Source organism: Rhinoderma darwinii, chromosome 6 (genome assembly GCF_050947455.1).
Source record: "Rhinoderma darwinii isolate aRhiDar2 chromosome 6, aRhiDar2.hap1, whole genome shotgun sequence".
Taxonomy (NCBI): Eukaryota; Metazoa; Chordata; class Amphibia; order Anura; family Rhinodermatidae; genus Rhinoderma; species Rhinoderma darwinii.
In genome coordinates this window covers 116,042,987-116,057,191 of record NC_134692.1, presented here as the reverse complement: position 1 = coordinate 116,057,191, position 14,205 = coordinate 116,042,987, and the positions used below count along the sequence as shown (strand labels likewise).

General features: G+C 40.6%; 1 protein-coding gene across 7 annotated transcripts in view; it reads left to right on the top strand.

Moving 5' to 3' along the window:
- Positions 1 to 12,281, top strand: part of MARF1 (meiosis regulator and mRNA stability factor 1) — a 61,584-nt gene extending 49,303 nt beyond the window's left edge. For 5 of the 7 annotated variants that reach the window (XM_075830149.1, XM_075830151.1, XM_075830150.1 and 2 more), the window contains exons 20-25: positions 85 to 287; positions 5,621 to 5,851; positions 6,062 to 6,274; positions 8,275 to 8,335; positions 8,429 to 8,581; positions 9,868 to 12,281. In XM_075830149.1, coding sequence (XP_075686264.1) covers positions 85 to 287; positions 5,621 to 5,851; positions 6,062 to 6,274; positions 8,275 to 8,335; positions 8,429 to 8,581; positions 9,868 to 10,088 — 1,082 coding nt within the window. In that variant the 3' untranslated portion in view covers positions 10,089 to 12,281. Of the gene's footprint in view, positions 1 to 84; positions 288 to 2,296; positions 2,452 to 5,129; positions 5,573 to 5,620; positions 5,852 to 6,061; positions 6,275 to 8,274; positions 8,336 to 8,428; positions 8,582 to 9,867 lie in introns of those variants that run through there. The other 2 variants (XM_075830152.1, XM_075830153.1) reach the window with 2 other exon arrangements.
- The last annotated feature ends 1,924 nt before the right edge of the window (positions 12,282 to 14,205 follow it).

The following is a 14,205-nucleotide window of genomic DNA, read 5'->3' as shown; positions in this document are numbered from 1 at the left end:
TTTTACATTTATTTATTTTTTCGTTTTCAAATCTCCATACGTACATTGTGAAACTCAGTGTGATGTAACCTGTGCTTGTTTTAGAACGTACCCCAGAAGAGATCGAAAGGACAAAGCAGTTTTCAAAGGAAGTGGTAGACTTGTTGCGTCACCAGCCTCATTTCCGAATGCCATTTAATAAGTTTATTCCGTCCTATCACCACCATTTTGGCAGACAGTGTAAACTTACATACTACGGGTTTACCAAATTGATTGACCTCTTTGAAGCCATACCAGATGTCTTACAGGTGAGTGTGATGAATATGTGATTTGACACTATTTCACTATACAGACATGGACACCTTGACATGGAAGAAATAATTTTTACATATGTTAGTGCCACTTTTATTTTTTCAGCGCCGGTTATAAACAAAGCTTCAGGCTGTCGTCCCCCCCCCCTGGATGCTACTGCATTCCTGTACTACCTTTTCCCCCTCTAATACAGCACATGGGAGATCTCTACTATGTTGACACAGACAAGCCTGTGATTGATTTATTTTTTTATCTTCCCTTTCATAATATTTTCATACTTTTTTTTTTTTTTTTTTTGAAGTTGAATTGACATGTGAACATTACAGAAACGTTATGAAAGAAAGGAATGTAAGGTTATAGTAATACAAGGTTTTGTGAGATACAAATTATAACCTTTTCTCTGACTATCAATGTAAAACTCAGTAATAATGCAAAACTTAATTATGCAATAACGCCACGAGTTTCAGTAGCGACAGTCAAAGTAAAGGGGGTGGGGGTGAGTTTAAGGAGGTAGTAAACACGGAGATTAAAAAAATATTTATCTAATTACATAAATTGAAAGTTAGGACTTAATTTACGTGATGTGATAGTTACTATGAGTTTAACCTCTTAATGAGGGTCAATGGAGCGGTGTGAGGGCTTATTTGCAGGAGTTGTAGTTTCAAGTGGCACCATTTAAAGAGGCTCTGTCACCAGATTTTCAAACCCCTATCTCGTATTGCAGCAGATCGGCGCTGCAGTGTAGATTACAGTAAAGTTTTTTTTGTTTTTTTTTCAAAAACGAGCCTTTTTGGCCAAGTTATGAGCATTTTTATATTTATGCAAATGAGCCTTTCTTAAGTCCAACTGGGCGTGTATTGTGTGTGTACATCTGGGCGTTTTTACTTGTTTTACTAGCTGGGCGTTGTGAATGGGAGTGTATGATGCTGACGAATCAGCATCATCCACTTCTCTTCATTAACACCCAGCTTCTGGCAGTGCAGACACAGCGTGTTCTCGAGAGATCATGCTGTGACGTCACTTCCTGCCCCAGGTCCTGCATCGTGTCGGACGAGCGAGGACACATCGACACCAGGCGACAGAGGCTACATAGACTTACCTGCAAACGCCGATGCTGCTGCAGAATCAACTGTAGCCTCTGTCGCCTGGTGCCGATGTGTCCTCGCTCGTCCGACGCGATGCAGGACCTGGGGCAGGAAGTGAGTGACGTCACGGCGTAATTTTGCGAAATAAGTGTTCGGTATAGAATTGGGGAGCATTTGAAAAAGGTCATTTTAATTTTGGCAAAATGTAAAACTTTAATCAGGTTTTTTTCCTCCCCATCCATAAGATGAAAGGGGCTAACCATGAAGTTATGACTGATTTTTGCAGAGGAAATGAGCGGGTTGTAGTTGAGGGTAAAGTGGTCCGGCCAGGGTTTACAAAGTTTTAATCCAAGATCAGTAATTCTTTTAGGGTGCCATTTAAACGGGTACCGTGTCTCAAGGAGTTTAATTGTATTATGTGAGATTTATCCCTAGCGCTTCAGACTTTTCCGTATTTGTTTTAAAATGTAGACATTTTCAGATTTCAGTTAATTTTCCAGTCATGCTGGAATTTCTCTGATCGGATTAGACCTGATGAGGTAATCTGCAAACACTGCTGGTTTCTGATGAGTGGAGTCTGTTCGAACACCTTTTATTTCCAGGTGTTGTCTAATTTTTTTTGTATTAAAGCCTACATTACTAGAACAAACAGTGGGCTGAGTGGGCACCCTTGTCTGGTTCCATTTTTGCCGTCTGTTGTGTATACATCTTGTAATATGGCCATAGTAAATTGGCCTAGGAATATTAAATCTATCTAACTTTATCCTCCACGAATGTCCAGTTTATCTGTCGAAGGACTTCTCTGCGTCAGTGCCCGAGAATACTAACGGTTGATGTTTCTCTTTAGCAAGTTGTATTAAATGCAAGAGTCTAGGACTTATCCTTACCCTGCCTACCTTGTACAAAACCCACTTTTTCAGGAGCAATCAAAGCAGTAAAGAGGACTCAAGCGGCTAGTTAGGAGTTTTGCCAAATATCTTCCGTCTGTTTAGTAAAGAAACAGGACGATCGTTGCTGCATAACGCTGGGTCCTTTCCTGCTGTGTATTAATGAGATGTGCTTCCAGTGTCTGCTTGGGCCAGTAAGTATAGCTTTAGAGATCAAGAAGGTGGGGGGTTGTAGCGCTGATTTAAAAGTTTTATAGTATTGTATAGGTAAACCGTCGACCTGTGTTTTTTTGTTTTTTTTTTAATTTTCAGTAGCAATCTTCGACAGGATAGACCGGAGTTCAGGTTCTGTAAAAGGATTCTGAAGTATATTACGTTGCGGGGAGGATAATTGTGGGAGCGTTGGACGAGAGAAACAAGTTGATATCTTGCTTTTCACTGTAGGATTCATGAGATCGAATCTGATAGAAAGTTGATATCAGATGCATTTGTTAGTTACTACTCCTCTCTCTATCGCTAGCTTTTGAGGCATTTGGAAGTTTCAAGGAGGCGATCATAAGTTTGGATACTTTGTCACCATGGATAAAAATTTAGTTTTTTTCAAATTGTGTCAAATTTGGCGGATTGTACATTAAAGAGGTTCTGTTTTTTTTGTTTGTTTAGAGAAAACTATCATTTTTGATGGAGTTATGACCTATATTCGCTTTATGCGAATGACTTTCTTAATGGACAACTAGTCGTGTTTTACTTTTTAACCAAGTGGGCGTTGTGGAGAGAAGTGTATGACACTGACCAATCCGCGTCATACACTTCTCTCCATTCATTTACACAGCACATAGTGATCTAGCTAGATCACTATGTGCAGTCACTTACTTACATATTAACGTTACTGGAGTGTCCTGACAGTGAATAGACATCACTACCAGCCATGACGTGATGTTTTTTCAGAATCCTGACTCTTCGGTAACATTTGTGTGAGTTTTACAGCACTAGCTCTCGTCTATGCAGTTTTCCAGCACGGCTAAGTGCCTGATGAAGGTCGCTTTGACCGAAACGTCGCACTCTGCCACTGGCATCAAAAACAAAATAAAAATACCTTTTGTTTCATAATTGGTGAGCCGGATACTCTTTTATACTCCTATTTGTGTTGGGCCCCTAGCCATGCAAAACCCTGAAGACAAGTGGTGGTCTCAGTTGAAGAGTATATGGTGGTTGATTGTGTTCTTTCAATAGCCTCTACTCTGTTGCTAATTTGTGAGTTCTTGCTTGATATCCGACAGATCATGTGCAAGTGGCTGTAGTGCTTTAGCAAGTATTCGTTTCATAAATGATATGGAAATTGGAAGTTCTTTCCTCTGTATTATGCCCTTCTTGGTTATGAGGATCTGACTGAGTCACCCCATATAAGTACATTCATCAGTGGTGATGAGGCCTTATGCTGGGCTTCGCTGTCCCGGTTTCCTCAGGAATTTGTCAATGTCCACCTGTGCAGGTTGCAACTGGGAACGAGAGCCTTTTTTCAAATTTTTTGGTCCAATTTCCACCATGATAACCGTGCAGGTATGTAGCAGAGATATTTCTCCGATGTGACACCACTTTTCTGGGGATTTTACATACTGGGACGGATAATATACATACCAGGTGTGGGAAGGAGGGTTAAAGTAGCTGCAGCACTATTGGATTGTGCCTAAATAATATTAGAGCAAAGCCCTTTTGAGTAGTGGAAGTCAGTAAGACTCAAAATATTTGTTTAATAAAAACATAAGTTTGTAGTAAACCAGCCGTGGTCAAACAAAAAATTGGGCCAGTGGCCCTTTAAATAGCCAAACTTGAGAAAGCAGGTCAGCCTCCTATTGAAGTCCTTAGACCTTAATATAGTATTTGTGCCCAGGTATCATGTACAACTTATATAGAGTAATACTCTAGCTCTGTTTTCAATTGTTACACATGTACTCAGTCTGGATGATGTAACTGTAATGGTGGATTTTAGCGGTTCCGTTCTGGGCTGTCTGCATCCTCCTAACACCAGACCTTCTACAATCTGCTAGTCCCTGCCTCAGGTCTCCTGCGTCCGTGAAAGCCTAGCAGCGGAGTGACCGATTGGGCGACTTAGAAATTTAGATTCCGGCTTGGCATGTGGCGCTAGGCTGGGATAAATGAAGAGTTGTAAAGACTCGATTTTAGTCTGAAGATGTGTTGCACGGGATCCAGGGATGTAGTTCTAGGCGTGCTTATGGTTTAAAACCGCTGGGGTACCGGATGGCTGATATTTAATGTCAAGCCCAGGAGCTCTGAATTGAGATGTCTGCTGCAAGCCTCGGCACCTATCTCTTTCACAATCTGCTGTGGGTTACTCGCACCACCAACCATCTACAGCCTGATTCTCTTCCCCCCCCCCCCCCCCTCCCCCCCTATTCTGCCTACTCTCCTCCATATCTAATGCAGGAGCTGTGTGTTTTCAGACCGATGTCCGAATCGGTAGCGCAACTAGCGAAGTGAAGGAGTTACTGTTCAGCAATAAAATGGTAGGATGTTTTTAATGAAGACTAATTAGAAAGTTGCTTAACTTAGCCTTTAAATTCTTAATGGTTTACTTTCTTCCTAAATGCAATGACACCTTTTGTACAGAATTCATTTTTTTTTTTTTTTATGTTTGGGGGTTTGTTGTGTAAGGATTATTGCTATGCTAAATATAAATGCTGATCTCAAATCTTCATACGTAGTGAGAACTGCAGCATTTAGTCTTTACTCCAGGCTCTGGGGAACATGTACAGCTTTAGTTAGGTCATAGTTGTCGTTGCATGCAACGTAACTTCTATGCACCCCACTTATGGGTCTGAAATCTCTGCATTGCTCACTCTTGTAGGTTTTAGAATGTGGTGAGGAAAAAATGTTGACCCTGACAGAAATGGAGCGTATTAAAGCTTTAGCTTCCCAGCTTGTAAAACTTCTACGCTCCCAGAAAGACTTCTCCTTAATGATGCCTGACTTGCTTACTGAATATAGCAAGACGTTTGGCTACGGCCTGAGGCTCCATGACTATGATGTCAGCTCTGTACCAGCGTTGATGCAGAAGCTATGCCATGTCGTTAAGGTAACCAAACTATAAAAAGTCATGATGGGATGATGGTACGATCACAGTGGTGTAAGTTACGCACAACTTTATAGACTGGCAATTGGTGGCACAGGGTGTTTGAATTCTATTAGACGGGAGTGCGATTGTTTATTTTCGGGTCCTCCATCTTTGTTTTTTGTTGATGGCAGTCTATGCTTCACATGTCTTTATCTGTAGTTAGTCCATTGAAATGTCCTACAGTAATAAAAGTGTATTTTTTTTATTTTTTCCCCTCTTTTTAGATTATAGACACTGACTCTGGGAAGCAGATCCAGCGGATCAACAGAAAGTCGTTGCGTTCATTAACTGCGCAGCTCCTAATTCTGCTCATGTCATGGGATGAGTTGACTTTACTCACCGTTGACCAGCTGCAACAGATATATGAGAGTATCCATGGAGTCCCACTTAATCCATGCGAATATGGATTTGTGTCCTTGACTGAACTATTAAAAAGCCTTCCCTACTTGGTTGAGGTAGGTTATGGAGAACATGGTATAAATATATAGATAGAACTGTTTCGCACAGAGCTGCACGCTTTATGGGACCGTTTCTGTGCACTATCTGAACAGAGGGTGGTGGGTTGAGGTTTCGTTTTGCACCTCTACCACCAACTTAACTTTAGAACTTTTTATTTTACATAAGGAACGTGTATCCACGTCATAAGCGGTATGCTTCTCTTACAGGTGCATACAAATGACATGAATGAAGACTGCCTACAGCTGACATCCCTTTATTTGTTTGCAAAGAATGTACGGTCATTGCTGCATACTTACCACTACCAGCAGATCTTCCTGCATGAATTCCCAACTGCGTATAGCAAGTACATTGGGGAAATGTTGCAACACAAGCAATATGGCTATACCAGTCTGGAGGAGCTATTGGGAGCAGTTCCACAGGTGAGTGTTCTGTTCAAAGACAAATGGTTCATGTGAGCAGCCATGTGCTAGTTTTTAAAGGATAACTAAATGTTTGACAAACTTCTGACAGATTAGTGACATGTCAGATTTTGATTGGTGGGGGGGTTTCCGTGCAGGAGCGCTTGTGTGTGCGCTGAGCCGCTTTTTGTTTCTGTTCGGCTTTTTCCGGAAAGCGGATGTATCGTAGATTTTCTGTTGAGCCCGTACTCCAATACTTTCATTTCTGGAATAAGCCAAACCGACATTAAGCGGCTGAGAGCTCACCCGAGCGCTTCTGCCACTTCGTTTTATAGATTGGTGGGGGTCTCGGTGCTTGGACCCCCACCAATCAAAACTTCTGACATGTCACTATGACATGTCAGAAGTTTAGTTACCCTTTTTTTTTTTAAAAGTCTTTATTCAAAACTTTGTTGTACAAATATACAATTAGTAAAAACTAAAGACATTCAGAGAGGCTGTATCATCGCATATAAATGTCAAGTCGGATCATATTCATTTAACAGTAACACATCGTACAGCTGCATAACCTCCGAAAGCCTAACAATCTCAACGCTCACTCACACACAAACCTCATTGTGCTCCGAACAACCCCCCCGCCCACATATCTGTCATTTTCAAGTGACCATTAAACCGCAGTGTCAATAGTCTCTATCCACCTGGACCAAATTTATCTGGACATTTCCAGCTAAGATACAACTTTTTATGCATAGGTATATATTTATTCACTAGTTGTTGCCAGTGCAGTATACTTGGACTATCTGTATTCTTCCAAGCCATAATTATAAACTTCCGGGAACGAAACGAAAGAATATCTTAGCATAGTGATTATGAATAACTTCATCCATAATGCCCAAGAGGCACATCTGGGGGGTAAGAAGTCGTGGCAACTCATTGGTATGAAGAAACTCCACCACCTCTGACCAAAAGAGTGCAATTCTAGGACACATCCACACACAATGCAGAAAGGTACCAACTGCAGATTGACATCTAAAAAAAACTATCCGACGCCAATGCAGAAATTTAGTTACCCTTCAAAGGAGGACCTACCAAAATAACATTGTAAAGGCTTGTCCACACATTTCTGCAGCATTTCAGTTAAAACTAGCAGACCTTCCGTTGCTGGTAAAAAAACAAAAAAAAAAACCACTGTTTTTACTGCAGAAAATGGTGCGGATTTTGCTATTTATTTTTATTTTTTTTCATTAATGGTAGAGGGTGATATCTCCTCTGAAAAACGCAGCAGGAATTTACATGCTGCTGTACGAAAAATATGCACCGCATGTGAATATCTGCTCTGTAATTTTATGCAGCATGTGGATGAGATTTGTTGGATCTCACCCACTTTGCTGCTACTGTATTCCGCTGCGTATTCTCTGACCGCAGTTCTGAACGGAAAATACGCAGCAATTCCGTTACATGTGGACAAGCCCGAACTCGTTCTATGCTGAGAGCTGATGTCTTGAAGTTACGTTCCTTATGCCAGATGTTGCTTTGCTATTGCTCACAGATTCTAATTATCTCTCCTGTTTTGGTTCTTGGGGTCAGTGTTGTCATGAAGACCTTCTATGGATCCAAATCTTTAAAAGTTTGCTGCCAATATTCAAGCCAGGTAGGATGTAACGTATCTATATGGGAGGACATCCAGTTATTTTGTGATTTGGATTCACACAACAAGGTCTTCATGTGAACACTGCACCCAAAGAAAATCGTGACGCCACTTTTTTTTATTTGATTTGGGCCTGTCACTTCATGCAATTATATCTAGGCATAGGAAGAAGATGGCTACAACACACACAAACCACACACCTGGTGCTATTGGACTGAACGCTGATAATCAGAGTTTTATTGTAATTTAAGTTCGGTTCCGTAAAACTGCGCAATGGCTGCCATATGGACAAAATGGGTTGAATGGGTGAATGGTTACTTTAAGCACTTCATGTCCTCGTGTGTAGGAATTAATTTCTAGTATTTACTTTTAGGTGGTTTGGATTAAAGGGCATGGACATAAGCGGATTGTAGTGCTGAAGAATGACATGAAGAGTAAGTGAAATTATGTTAACAAGTTATGTGTTACAGAAATCTAAAAAAACAAATTACAGTTCAACATTTTTATTTTATTTTTTCCCTACCCAGTATGTCATCAGACAGAAAAAGAACTTCTGTGCCTCACTTCACCTGTCGATCTCTTGTGTGGTCCTGTTCCTTCATGCCTTCCATCTCCACAATTGTACCCTGATCCAGTTGTCCTGGAGTTTGGAGACCTCATACAATTTGAACGTTTTTCTGGTAAGACTACTTGTGTGGTTGTGGTGTTAACCCCTTAGTAACCGGGCTTGCAACGGCCTTAATGACCAGCTAAATTTTTCTGTGCCTTTTTAGCAGCCATAACTTTTTTTTTTTTTTTTTTTTATCCTGTTCCCGTTTCATGCTAAATAACCATGTTCAATGAATTCTTCAGGTTATTGTGGTCGTACAGATACCTAATGTGTAGGTTTCTTGTTTTTATGTAAAGTATGGACAACCAAATATTTTATTCCAAATGATTTTTTGCTTTTTATTTTTATTTAACATTTTTGTGTTTTTTTTTCTTTTTAATCCCATTAAGGGATGACCTTTTTTTTATTTACGATTTTTTATTTACTTAGTGTAATGTATTTGAATACTCTTGTATGTTAATACATTACACTGTGTCACTATGACATAGGCTGCTGCTAGGGCAGCACATATGTCTGTTATGTTTCTAGTTTCCCATGGCTGACTGCAGAGGGATTCCCTGGTCTTCGATCACGTCACCGGGTTTCCGTGACGAGAGGAGTTCCCTTTGATCGTGTCACGGACCGCAGCGATCAAATGGCTAAAAAGCTGGGGACAGAATGTTTTCCGATTCCCAGCTGTATTTAGCAGGCTGCTCTAAGATCAGGAGCTATAAGTTACAGCTCCTGATTAGAGGATGAGCGCTCATCAGCTTCATGTACTGCAACGCCAAATGACGTCACTGTAGACTAAGCACCTGCACCGTCTGCCATCAAGACTGGGTGTTCGTTAAGGGGTTAAGCCACCAGTTGTGTTTACCCCTAGTTTTAATGACTATGTTAGAAGGTTAAGAAATATGGTGAACAGGATGACCGAATGATTTCCGAATCTGTCCAGCCTGCATGCCGCTTTCAGGATTGAGCTCCTTACGTTGATTTCTGTAGAGGGGGCTCTGTTCTGGAGGGCTCATGTATAAATATGGCTGAACAGTCTATTCTTGCTCTCTCTCATTAGGGCTGTTTGGCCTGGATCTCATATAACTGTGCAGGGGCGGGGGGGGTCTATAAGCGTACACACTAGTGCAGGGGTCAGCAGCCTTTTACAGCTGAAGTACCAAACTACCGTTTCCAACGTAACCTTGACTGCCTTTGGCTGGAATAGTAATGCTGTCAGGGCATGCTAGGAGTTGTAGTTTTCCAACAGCTGGGGTGCCAAAGGTTGCTGACCTTTGCTCTAGTGTGTTTTTTTTTTTTTTTTATTTATTTATTTTTTTATTTTACATTAAATTCATTTAGTTCTTTTAATGTGTTTTTCCTCAGACTTTGAAAATGACGAATTTCAGAACCCATCGCCTAGCCGCTCACTGTCCGATGAGAATGCACCTTCTGACTGTGTAGAAAAGACTGCAGAGCTCTCTGTTCCTGACCCAACCGAGTCCAAACTTTCGAAGGAATTACTGGAAAGCCCAGTCAAGAAACAAAGTAGAAACCGAGTCAGACTAGCTGCAAACTTCTCATTTGCACCTGCAACAAAATTATAAGATTTGATTTCTTCATATCTGTACTTGAGCCCTTAGGGATCGCAGTACTCTTGGTCCTACACCTTTATATTATGCTGCTTCAAAAGCTTTTATTTTTGAACATTGATATGATTTTGGAACCTTTGTTGAATAGGTTTCAGCATATAAATGGTGGAAAATGTTCTGTGGAAAACAAAATAATTCACTTTTATTTCGTCAAAGCCCCATCGTAAATATCCCACATCTTAGTGTGACTTTGTATAGTAGATTGTTTTACATCCATTTCTTCAAGCAGTGTTATTCTTAAGGCATGGTCAGACAGCTTAGTGCCAGAAACAGTTTTAACCCTTTACTCCATTTGGCTCCACATGTTATATCCTTTTGAAGACAATCTTACACATTGGTTTACCCTTTCCTCCCTTTCTTTATTGGCACTTAAGAACAAAATAACTGGTAACTTGAGGGTGTAGGGTTGACTATGTTCCAGCAGGAAACTTTTAGGTTTTCTACAATATTCAATACATTTTATTTCAGCTACTTCAAGAGCTGTTTCAGGTGACTTGTAAAAATTGCACAGATATCTGTATAGGAAAACTTTAATATACAATGTAAAATGTTTAAACCAAATTCATTTTTTATTTTTTTTGGGGTTTGCACTGAATAACTCCCATGTCCAGCCATATGACCCAGCTTGCGTTTTTTGTTTCCAGATGAGTTTCAAAAAGTTAGATGTGCTTTCAGTTGTTTTGAGTGGGAGAAAACGTGAACTTGACCACGTCTTGGAAAGGATATAAAGTTTTGCACAAATAGGTTTCTGACTTCTTTATACATTACTATGCATCAAATGCATAACTTATGGATGGAAGAGCAATTGCAGATGTAGCGCAGTCAACTTCAGTAGATGTTGCCATTTCCACTGAAACAGAAGGTTTGCCTACAAGTGGAAAATGTCGAGGTTTTCTGTGAACCTTGATTTGGCTTAAATTTCTTTTAAGACTTGGCAGATGAGGGGGCAGTGATGGTTTGATGGAACGGCATATTTGTCTTTTTAACTGTCTGTAGATGTTTTTATTCAAATTGATTGGGTTTTGGAAACCTTTGCGAGTTTTTTGAAGAACTTTCTGGATGGCTTTTGTGAATGTCCACAGTAAAGCCAGTGGACTTTGTTTGACTGCATAGTGTCAGAAGGCCTCAGACTCCTTCTAGGCTAACCTGGCTTTTACAATGGGTTGTATTTGCCAGGCAAGAGATTGTTCTTTGTAGAACCTTTTACTAAAGGTTCTACCCTCGTTTTGTGTTGGGTTCTTTGCAATATGCTTGAAAGAGAAGGGAAGGGTCCATAGCCATCTAAATTAAAGTACTTTTACATAATGGCTAGTAAGTTGTTTTACCTTCTAGATTTTGCACAAGAATCTTTTAATTGTGGCCACTTCCAACTGAAAGTTGTAGCTACTGTGTAGGTATAAGAATTGTGTGTATGTGTATATATCATATATTTTTTTTTCTTCTCCTTCTGCACTTCTAAGCTTGAGTCCTTGCCAAAGGCAATTCCTCTAGTAATGGTGGCGGGTTCAAAATATGAAGTCCAGAATAAGGTTGTCTTTCTCTTTTAAAGGCTGCTTTTAAATAAAGTTCAGGTTGTGTAACAATTCAGTGTATCCTTATGCGTGAATTATGATTTTCATAAGGTGGACAGAAGACCTTGTTTTCAAGTGTGTATTATCTGTTGTAGTTTCATAGCATGTAATTACAATTCACCTGAAACACTCTGTGGAAATACAATGTCGTTTTACAGAGTGATCAAAAGGATCCTTGTAGCATAGAGGTTATATTATACTTGTGATAACTGCTATGAATTTTAGTTTCCCTAGAGTTCTTTACATGTGGCCATCTCCTTATAAAAAAAAATAAATTGACTTCAGTATGGATGGTAACATGCATCCTGCAAAATCGGACAACGTCTAGTATATGATTTTTTTTAAACTATTTCAAAGAATTCATTATCAGGCTGATATAATACTTTATTTGGAAGAATAAACATTTAATTTGTAACTGAAATAAAGGGTAACCACTTTGTGGAGTCTTTTGAAGCTGTCTGGGCTTAAAATTATGCACTGTTTTTGTTTTTTTGTTTTCTCCATTTTAAGTCTCAATACGTAATTATTTTTTGTTTTGGGACCAAATTCTTGTGTGTCAATAAACTATTTGCAAGCATTCTTTGTGTGTTTTCTTCCACTTGCTGTCTACCTACACTAGATTAGAAACCTTTTAGGCCTCCCACACACTAGCGTGTTTGATCCGTATGTCGGCCGCACTTCCCAGACCGAACACGCTGCAGGGAGCCGGGCTCCTAGCATCATAGTTATTGATGACACTAGGTGTCACTGCCTCGCTACGGGACAGTAGTTCCACGGAGAGGCAGTGACACTTAGCGTCCTAGATCACTATGATGCTAGGAGTCCGGCTCCCTGCAGTGTATTCGGTCCGGGAAATGCGGCCGACATATGGACCGTAGGTCACGGACCGAACATGCTTGTGTGAATCCGGCCTTACTGAATTGACCGGTTTAGCTATCATGACTTGCAGCTTAGTTACTAAAGCATGCGTCCAATGTAAGCCTTAAACCAGTGGTCTCAAACTCAGCCAGGTAAATAGGTTGCACATAGAAAAAAATGTGAAGTTGACGGGCCGCGTTGCATTCAAATTTGATACAATACAAAATTATTGTTTATCAATTAGTTATTTGAGCTACTATAGCAATACTACATTACTAGAATAGCGTTTGGAAATTTGTGTGTTTACTCCATGTGTACTTTAATAATCCAGTTTGTGTCGCTAAATGCAGTCCAGTGGCTCATTTGGCAGACACAATGTCAAGATTGGGCACCCCCCTCTTTAGACCGTGCCCTCTTTAGATAGTGCCACACACACCCCCTATAGATGGCTCTATTGGTGCTTTCTCTAGGAGTGGAATCCCCAGCAAGAGCATTGCTGATGCTTTGGCAGAGGATTCCTCTGCTGGAGGAGCCCCCTGACGTCACTGTCCATAGACTGTGACGTCAGGGGATCCTCCTGAACCGGAATGTGATGTCAGGGGCAACCCCAGAACAGGAGTCCCAGGCAGAATAGTACCAGCACTGTGTCGGGAGCAGAGCTGGTGCACCAGGCAGTGTCCATAGATGGACAGTGATGTCAGAGGCTTCCCCAGAGTTCCGAAGTCCTGGGCAGAGTGCTACTAGTGTTCTGCCTGGGATTCCAGCCCTGCCCCGGACATCTGTCCATATATATACAGTGATGTCAAGGGAAATCCCAGAGCAGGAGTCTCGGAGCAGAGAGCTAGTATAGTCTCTGCTCTGGGACTCCTTATCTGGGGAAGCCCCTGATATCACTTTTCATATATGGACAGTGACTTCAGGGGCTCCTCCAGCAGAGGAATCCCCTGCCAAAGTGTCAGCAATGCTTTGGCTGGGGATTACACTTCTAGTGCGAGCCCCAATAGATATGTCTACTACAAGGTGCTGTGTGAGGGCATGAAGGCAGTTTAATTCCTTTAGAGAGAAGTGAAGTATCAACAATGCTGTCTAAGAACTGGTTTGAACTAGGTTTATCCCATGTATAAAAGCCATGATACTCAAGCTAGCAGCAGACATTTTTCCATATTGTCTCATTGATAAGAATAAAAGACGCACATTCTCTATTCAGGTGACTCCTTGAACCTTTTTATAAGTACATAGATTCTTCTAACAATTGTTTCTTTGAGCCTGGAATCCAACATCTTCTGACCCCTAGTCTACCTGAGGACTTATTCAATGAACTCACTAAATCTACAGACCTCCGGCTGAATTGCCGTTAAACAGAGGCCAGTCTGATGGGACGGACAGGGTGGAGTGAAGGATTCTAAAAGAACATATAGAGAAGAATTGAGGATTCTAGTTTTCATCTGAATAAAGGTAATATAATTTTGTTTTATATATGTTTTTATTATTTTTCATATTTAGATGTTCGGTTTTTATCACAACCTTATAAGTTGGATCTTTGGTACTAAGACTGGGTCTTAGTTATATTAAGCACAGTTCTTAATATAAAAACCTGGGAATAACTGTTCTCGAGGTTAGAAGTCCATTTCCTGTGTGAGAAG